The sequence below is a fragment of the Phoenix dactylifera genome, chromosome 7, assembly GCF_051530095.1.
Source record: "Phoenix dactylifera cultivar Ajwa chromosome 7, Ajwa_hap1_PhDact_Kaust_v1.1, whole genome shotgun sequence".
NCBI lineage: Eukaryota > Viridiplantae > Streptophyta > Magnoliopsida > Arecales > Arecaceae > Phoenix > Phoenix dactylifera.
The window spans coordinates 25961913-25971404 of NC_143196.1; the positions used below are offsets into that span (position 1 = coordinate 25961913).

General features: G+C 40.8%; 1 protein-coding gene across 1 annotated transcript; it reads left to right on the forward strand.

Moving 5' to 3' along the window:
• Positions 1-4698: 4698 nt before the first annotated feature.
• On the forward strand, positions 4699-8075 carry LOC103718735 (plant cysteine oxidase 4-like). The gene is made up of 5 exons (XM_008807683.5): positions 4699-4903; positions 5007-5152; positions 5462-5606; positions 7574-7780; positions 7888-8075. Exons 1-5 carry the CDS (start codon positions 4723-4725, stop codon positions 7995-7997), a joined length of 789 nt encoding a protein of 262 aa, XP_008805905.3. The 5' UTR covers positions 4699-4722; the 3' UTR covers positions 7998-8075.
• Positions 8076-9492: the final 1417 nt, after the last annotated feature.

Sequence of the window (9492 nt, forward strand, 5' to 3'; positions counted from 1 at the left end):
CAGAATACAATAAGAAAGGGGCCAAAGGGCCGAGGTTTGGACCTTGGTCTGACCTCCAGAATACAATAAAAATGTACAATTATAAAAAATTAAGAAATCTTACTAATCATCAGTGATTCAGTGAATCAGTATTCACTCTTCAGTCTTCAGTAGTGTTTGTATCATCATCATCAGAGGATGTTGTATTATGTCCACCTTTATCTTGAAGTCTTGCCTCAGCATCCAACCAATCTTTAAAGCAGAGAAGCATCTCCACCGTTTCGCCCGTCATCCTACTTCTCTTTTCGTCAAGAACACGCCGACCTGCACTAAAAGCGGATTCCGATGCTACCGTGGACATCGGCACAGCTAAAATATCGCGTGCAATTGCAGACATAACAGGATATTGATTTCTAACACTCTTCCACCAAGATAATACATCTAGATTCTCTATTTGATTTTCATCATATGCAGAATGAAGATCATTTCGTAAATAAAATTCTAGTTCACTACTTAAAGATGAAGAAGATGAAGAGGAACTTGAAGCATGTGTGTGTCTTCTCTGTGCAATGAATGAAAAAATAGATGACAAACGAGAACTACTAGAAGAAGAAATAGAGGTTTGTATTTGTGTTCTAGATCCACGAATTTTTTCATCATATTAGCATAAATATCATAAAGAAGTTGTTTTACCTCATTTTTAGCAGGTTCAGGATCTTTAATCATATTTTCACAGTATGCATCAAGTAAAATTAGCACGCCATTTAATTTAACTCTAGGATCAAATACAGCAGCTAAGTTATGCATAGGACATATCTTGTCCCAATACTCATTCCATTTAGATTCCATTAGGTCAATAATAGGCATTAAAACATCATCATATCTATATTCTGCAAATTTTTGACTAATTATATATGCTTGTTGTAAAAATGAACATGAAGTTGGATAATAAATACCAGAAAGAACATTGGTAGCATTATAAAAACTAAGCAAAAAATCTTCCAAAATTTTTCCTTTATTCCAATCAGTTTCAGTCAATGTAAAGCCTAATCCACGATCATTAATATATGCACTTAATAAGTTTCTATATGGGTATGCATCATGTATCATGCTATATGTTGAGTTCCAACGAGTAATTACATCAAGTTTAAATTTTTTAAAACGTTTACCATGATTTATACATAGTTCCTTAAATTCTTGAAGTCTTGATCTTGAAGCATGAATAAAAGAAACTGCATTTCTAATTTTACCAATCACATCTTGAATCATACCCATGCCAGCTTGAACAGAAAGATTTAAGATATGACATGCACATCTAATATGCAATAAATTTCCATCTAACATGGGATGCAATGAGTCTTTTAATAATGCAACAGCAGAATTATTATTAGATGCATTATCAAAAGTAATAGACATAATTTTATCATTAATATTATATGAACATGCAGTTTGATAAATGATATTTGAAATTTGTTGCCCAGAATGTGGAAAATCAAAAGCACGAAAAGCAAGAATACGTTTATTTAATTGCCAATCATTATCAATATAATGAGCAGTAATGGCAATAAAACAATTACTACCTACAGATGCTGACCAAATATCAGAAGTTAATGAAATTTTTACATTTAAAGTAGAAAGTGATTCAATTAAACTTTGTTTCATTGCTAAAAAGTTAGTCATAGCTACTCTTCTAAATGTACGCCTACTAGTTCTTTTGTAAGCAGGTTGTAGGTTTAATTGAACATATTCTTCAAAATTAAAAGATTCACATAAACTAAAAGGTAATTCATCCTTAACTATCCATTTTACAAGTGCTTTTCTTTGATTTTCATGATTATATGCAAAATTACCTACAAGTAATCCCCCTTGTATATTAAGGGTACTTTGAGTTTGAGCATGAGAATCATGCATCCTATGACTCTCTTGATGTCTTTTTAAATGCCCTGTTCCCCCACTACTACTACAACTATAAAGTTTGGCACATTTTTTACATTTAGCTTTCCAGACTCCATCAACCATAACTCTATCAAATTCAGTCCATACAGCACTAGTCCTCTTACGAGAAGAGGTTTGATCTTCACTCGGTTCACTAGTTCTAGAGGAACTAGGAACATGGGGTTGGGGATTAGTTTCTTCTCCCTCAGAAACAGGAGGAATGCCAAACTGACTTTCCTCAAAAGATGACATATCTAAATTGATGAATTAAAAAAATAAAAACTAACCACAAGGAGGATTGGAGGAATTGAGTAGAGGGTCGGAGGGCAAAGGCAGAGCCGCAGAGCCGAGATTCTGAGCTTCCTCTTGTGCTCTCAACAGGAGTGACCTTCTCTTCTCAACAGGAACCTCCTCTTGTGTAGCACTTGAACACTTGCTAAATGCAAACTAAAAATTAAATTGCTAGAAGAGCACTTTAGAAGAGAGAAATAATAGTATTAGAGAAGGAGAGAATAGTTGGTTTGGTGTGGTGAGAATGAGGGAGGAAAGGGCTATTTATAGAAGCCCAAATTTTTTTCCCAAAATACCCCTCAATTCAGCCGTTATTGGACTGTTGGGAGGGGTAAAACCGACTTTTTCCCAAAATAGCCGTTGGAAACGGCTATTTTCCTCACCCCTCACCGTTGCGGGCCGTGCCTGGCACGGCCCGTTTGCACCCGTTACGGGCCGTGCCTGGCACGGCCCGTGGCGTGCCGTGCCCGGCCCGGCCCGCCAATAGATGGGCCGGGGGCCGGGCCGGGCTTCCTTTTGCGCCCGCGACGGGCCGTGCCGGCACGGCCCGCTTCATAAGCGGGCCGGGCCAGGCACGGCCCGTTTAGACCTTGGGCCCGGTGGGCCTGGGCCGGGCCGGCCCGGCACGGCCCGATGCCCAACACTAAATTCCAGGATGATACAGCTCTTTCTAAATGCGTACCGTAGAAGGTCCGAAAATGTTGACTTGTTGTTGACAAATAGAGCATTACATCATTCCTTAGGGTCACAAAGATTGTGGCAGACATCTTTTTCTAAGCTATAATGACAAAAATTATCGATGCTGACTACTCAATATCAATGCATATAAGCTACCATCACCATAAAAAGCCCCTAGAGAAATCCACCATACCATGAGCCCGTACCATAGAAAATTACATACTTGGGCATGCTCATGCTTCATTTCCTAGTCAAAACCAGAAACCCAAGCGCGGCAGGCGGGAGCTGGACGGCATGAGGCCCCGGTTTTTTTTTTTTTTTTTTTGCGCAAGGGCAGCACATATGTTAGAGATATAAATACGGCTAATAAAATTAAAAAATAAACTACTACATAATAACCCTATAACATGCTTACTTCTAACTCAAATAAAACTATCCGAGTAGTGGGCTACATAGGAGGTTACTTAATCGGCCATTTTGTTGGCCGCTCTCTAAATACATGTGAAATTTGGTAGGAGTTGTATTCATCAGACTGCGAATCTCATGGGTCAATGGCCGTTTTTAAGGAAAGCTTCGTTAGTCAACTCCTTGGTTAATCAAGCAACCAAAACTTTGTTTATAACTCAATAGATAAATTCTAACCCGGCGCTACCTGTGGATGTTTTAATTAAAATATATCCATTGTAAAGTTGGATCAATCACTTCCGCACTATCTGATTCCCTTTTCCACAAATAGCATGGCATCTGACCACACATGGCGATTTCCTATTGGACAGCCGGGTCCGGATCCCAAATTGAGACTCCTCCCATGTCTCCAGCCCAAGATTCCCGCCAATAGACCACAAATCCAGGGTGTACCCTTAGCTAATATATAATTGGGAATGTCTCGGCCGTCTGATTAAAGGAACCAAGATGCTGTCCCAAACTAGTGGATTCAAATGAAACAGCCATTGTGCCCCCACACCCGGATCTGGTGTGGATGCCAATGTGTGTTTGGCCCACCGTATGGACGGTTCTGATTTTGAGACGGCACGTTGGTTCCCGACGTATCGGAAATCGGTGGTCCCTGGGGCCGCTGAAATAGGCTGCCGTGGGGCATTCCCGGATGCCGCCTGCTAGTATTCCCAGCCGCTGTTTCCCCTTAAACTGGTTTGCGGTCACCGTTTCTAAGCTTACCGCCAGTGCTGGCTTTTCCAGCCCAGTCCAACCTATTAACAAAATGGTCCAAATAGTTGGCTAAGCTATTGCTAGTCCGGGTTCAATTTGGTGCCACAGAGACCTACTATTTGGAGAGCAGATCGTCTTATAAGACTGAGAACAACATGTCGGATCTCGACTTCGGACTAAATTAGGTTTGTTCAAAGGATTCGGTTATAATTAAGATACTTTACGATCCACATCTCTGAATGGTTGCCATCACAAGATGGATGACCATCAAAAAACGTGTGCTATATAGGACATTGTATGCACTCATGAATTATCTTTTTTGATGGTTATCTATTTTTTTGATAATGGCCATCTAGTGTTGCACTGCGGTGCTACCTGTGTACTGCAAAAGATGCATACTCATTGGGGTAACCCATTGTTCCATGGCGAGGATAGGGAGGAGCAAAGGTGGTGGATGTTAACGTGGAGGAGGCTGTGATCGTTGCTAACCGAGTAAGACGACATGGTGTGCGTGACTCCACAAAACAGTAGGAGTGTGAGAGAGAAAGCCCGTGGTTAAACTAGGGCAAGCCCACGGTTTCTCGCTTCGTTAACGTACAGGAGGCGGTAAAACCTTCCCTCTTTAAAGACTTTCTAGTTCTAGAGGGATCATGCGCATATAAATCCACTGACATGAATGCATCGGAGTCGACAGATATGGTGCCATTTATCCAAGAGAGAGCTCCAACCATGGCTATCCACTCCAAGGGGAGGAGCAAAGTTCAAGAGCTTTATGACGCGTGTAGCACGGTCTTCTCCGGGAAGGAGGGCTTTCCTACACTCAAGCAGATCAGATGGCTACGAGAGATCCTTGGTACCAAACTTCACCTCTCTCAAGTATGCTAAGCTCCTTTTTGAATGCTTATGATGATGTTCTCGATCTTGTCCTTCTTGGTGCTCTGTAATATGGATTGTAGATAACATGGAACCGGTCGACGTCGGAATTGATGGCTCCAGATCGCCAGTGGATGAGCCGAGCATCGCGAGCCGAGATGGCCTTATCTTGGGACAGGCCTTGACGCAGATCACATATGTGCACATACATGAATGCGATGATTTCTCGGTAAGCAGGCTCTTCAATCCAACTTCTGATGCTCTTCTTCTTGCTGTGGATGTTTCTTTAGAGGAAAGTTGAATGATGCATGATCATGATGAGCCTTTTCTTGCTGTAGATGTGTTTCTTTAGAGGTCTGCTTTTGTTTGTGAACACAGCATGTGCATAACTGGACCGTATTCTGAATTAGGATGTTGATCACCATGAAATCTTCAAGCATTGTCACCTTCAATATAGATCTAAGTTTGTGAAGATGAAAGGATATGCTTTTCGGTTTGACATCTGATTGCATCATTATCAATAGTTTTGGCATGGCAGATGGGGGTGTTCTGCTTCCCGGCCGGAGTGAGCCTACCTCTCCATGATCACCCAGGGATGGTGGTCCTCAGCAAAGTACTGTATGGCTCAGTCTCAGTGAAGTCCTATGACTGGTTTATCACCCCAAGTTCAAGACCAAGGAAGGGTAAGCAGCCTTGAAGCTAAGCCCTTTATTTTTAAACACGCTACTTCTTTTAGATCTTTGTTGCAAAAACATTGATCATGGAATACTTATTTTTAATATAGCATAAAACTGCACCCATGGTATATCGTGTTTGGATAAATTGGTCAAATTTAATCCGGGTTTGGTCCATTGTAGCAATATATATAAGGATTTCGCATCAAAGCTGTGCCAAATCACCTTAGAATATTTCTCCCTTTATGTGCTCACATTCTTTAATTTCTTCCCTTTAATTATTCAGTGTTTGTTCATGAATCTAGACAAGCGATGGTAGATGTGTGATTGGTTAAATTAAAATTAAAAAATCAATAGCAACCTACCCTAACATATTTGGTTCGCTTTATAAGCACAAATTTGAGAATGCGCGCAAGGATTATCTTTAACCTGGTGAATCAACAAAAACAGTTCACTCTCCTGTAGATTACCATGTAATACATCTATATGCCATAGGGCTAACACATGAATTCAATTAATCATTGGTGGGTATATTAGCAGTAATACTAATTATATCATCATAATTTTAGGCATGTATGACCTGTTTAACAAATTAAATATATGGGTAGTGTTCTTCACAGATGGGTCCCTATAAATTAATAAAGAGCAATGCATTTATCAATATATTCAAAGTAAATTAGAGAATTGTTTGCATAATTCCTTTATATTGATTTATACCATCATAACATAATGATTCTTATTTTAGGGATTGTCCATACTTTTCTTTGTTCACTTGTCAAAAGTAACACATAAACAAAATTATATGACTTCATAAATTTTTAAATTTCATTATGTTTATATCTAACAGGTTTGGTAATATGCAAGACCTAAATTTTGTTAATATGTAAAGTAAGGGATTGTTCATAATTTATTGACAGATATTCTTTTTTAAAAAAATAAAAATCAATTAAGATACTTAATAAACAAGAGCTTTGTGCTAATTAAGCTTTGAAGATGAGACCTAATGTGGCAAGTTGGTAGGGAATTTCTTGACTCTGTTACTTCTTTTATGATGCGAAGACCTGCAACTCCTGGCTGCAGTCCCCATTAGCAAGAAGGTTGGTGTAGTTTTTATTTGTAAGATAAACCTGTCACAATAATTTTCCAAAATATCAGATGAGAGGTTCTAGCATCAGACAAAAGAAACTATCCATAAATACGTCGTTAATATACCATGTCTTGATGAGTTATAAATCAAGAAACAGTCTCATGATACCAACATATTCAACATCTACCTATTCTGATATGTGTCCCCTTAGGCCTGCATGCCATTGAGCTCCCTCTGTAACCCTAAAAGTCTAAAACTAAAAATAATTTCTCTCATAGAACTATTAGACAATAATATTATTTTTCTCATTTCTAATAATATGACTACCATTTTCTACCTATCATGTGCTGCCTTCTGGTCTAAACATGGCATATTCCTGTAACATTTTTCCCTGTGATGTGCAAGTTCCTTGTAGGCAATATCAGAATCTAATACCTTGCGTAATGGTTGTAGAACAATGTTTTTCATTTAAACCTAGATATGTAAAAAATATAATTTCTTTTTCTGTTAGTCAAGGAAGAGAATGTGAAGATAAACCACATAAGAAATTATAGTATGCAAATATATATACCCAAATGAAATCATGCACTTGGTCTCGGAGAATGTATATCATGAACAGCATTCATACTCACTCTCTCTTCTAATTGTGAAGTCCAATGTTAAACATAATATGTAATTCTTGAGCGAAAAATAACCAAGACTTTGCCAATTGTTGTTTCGAATTTTCTAGCCTCTTTAATATGTTTCGTCAAAGTTGTTGCTTTTTATAAGATACCAATTCATATACATAGTATTAAAGACACCCTTTCCAAAGGGAAGGTAAACTAGAGAGATTTATAAACTCAGACAAGAGTGAGAGTGGCTCAGCCTATTTGGCTCAATGTTGCAGGTGGGCTAGCTAAAGTTGTAGCGGATGACTGGGTCCTGCAAGCACAATGCAAGGCATCAGTGTTGTTCCCAAGAAGTGGTGGAAACATCCACTCCTTCACTGCCCTAACTCCTTGTGCTATCTTGGATGTTTTAGCACCACCTTACTCTGATGAGCTAGGAAGGCTATGCACCTACTTCTCTGAAATACCGATCCCTTCTCTTCCTCGTAAGTCTTGAGGTCTCTTGACTGCTATCAAGTGAATCTGCTACAAGGTTAATATTCTTGAAAGGCATGGAGACTGACATACTCTTATAATTGTTCATGTAACTCAGGATTTTCCATACTTGAAGAAATAGATTTACCGGAAGATTTGGTCGTCGCTGGAGCACCATACCTCGGTCCTGAGCTCATATTGGATCCAGATTTTGATGGACTTTACTAACTCTATGTATCATCTATTTTGTACACATCCTTCTCCGATGAGTATAGATACAATAAAAGTTCAGAGGTTCAAGCTCAATATCAGTGCAGTTCCTCCCCTGTTTTGAATTAGATTTTATCATGTTCGATTAAATGGTGTATGCATACCAGGTTGCGGTTTAAAATGGTTGCTCAGGTAGTATAAAAAGAATATATGTTTTTAGCCTCGATTTAATGGTGTGGGTAACTGTCGAAGTTCTCCACTGGCTATACTCACAAGTCACAACCTACATGTATGTATAGAAATTAATACCATTTACCTTGTGTTAATGTACGTTGAGAGTCTTGTGCAATATATGTCAACTAAAATGAAAAAGAATGGTGTTTGGTACATTGGTATGTGTTGGGGGAAAAACATAAGGCATCCTGGAGCGAAAGGCGCCGACCAGGAAGCTCCCGACCAGGAAGTGCCGACCAGGAAGCGCCCGACCGGAGAGCGCCGACCAGAAGCGTCCGACCTGATGACGCTCGGACTAGAATGCGCCCAGCTTGGCAACTGGCTTGGCTCGGCACTCGACCAGGTGCCGAATTCCGAAATGCCTTGTCCAAATATTCGACCCCGGCCTAACTCCTTAAGGAAGTCTGACTCCAGATACGCAACCTCACCGTATCTTGCCATTGTTGTCAAACTATTATTGCACATGGCCTCTGCAGGCCTCCAGCACACTCAACCATTAAATGGGCATGGTTCATGATGATCTCCGGTTCACTCAACCATCAAAGCGTATGACCTCTCCCGACCTCCTGTTCACTCAACAATTAAAGCGTATGACTTCTGTCGTCTACGGACATTGAGCCTCTTACGGCAAACCTACTTGACAACTGATGATAGCATGATTCAACGATGACTCGAGAGCTTCGACCTAATCTCCAACAGTAACAGCGTTGACTCACACGATCGAGCATTAATTTTCACTCCATACCAGATTGTACGACAGGCTGTTTGCCCCATCACATCATAGGTAACCCAGTTCCCTCTATAAAAAGGGGACTCCATTTTAAGGGGGGCTGAAAGCAAAAAACCCAGACTCTCTACTATTGTCTCCATTCTCACACTTGCCCCCTCTGACTTAAGCATCGGAGGGCCGGCGCCGGAAATCCTGGCCACCGGCTTCTTAAAGGTCTTCCGGAGGACGCCACGCGTCGACGGACCGCCGCCGATCACCTCCGATTCTCACCGGAGCTCCCCCTTCCTGGCCCAGCGGTCGCCCCCGGGTCCAATTTCCAGCAACAGTTGGCGCTAGAGGAAGCGCCCGAGTCGCGGCCATGAAGCTGAGAAGCAAGGGAGCTTCTAATGTCTCCCGACATCCTCCAACTAGTCCTGGACATTCTGTCCAGAACTCGCCACCTCCGGCCGATTCGACTCCGCAAGTTCGGCCGGAGCAGTTTGATGCCCTGGTGCAACAGGTATAGGCTTTGGCCACCGCTGTCCAAAACCTGCAACCCGAGGGCGTCCT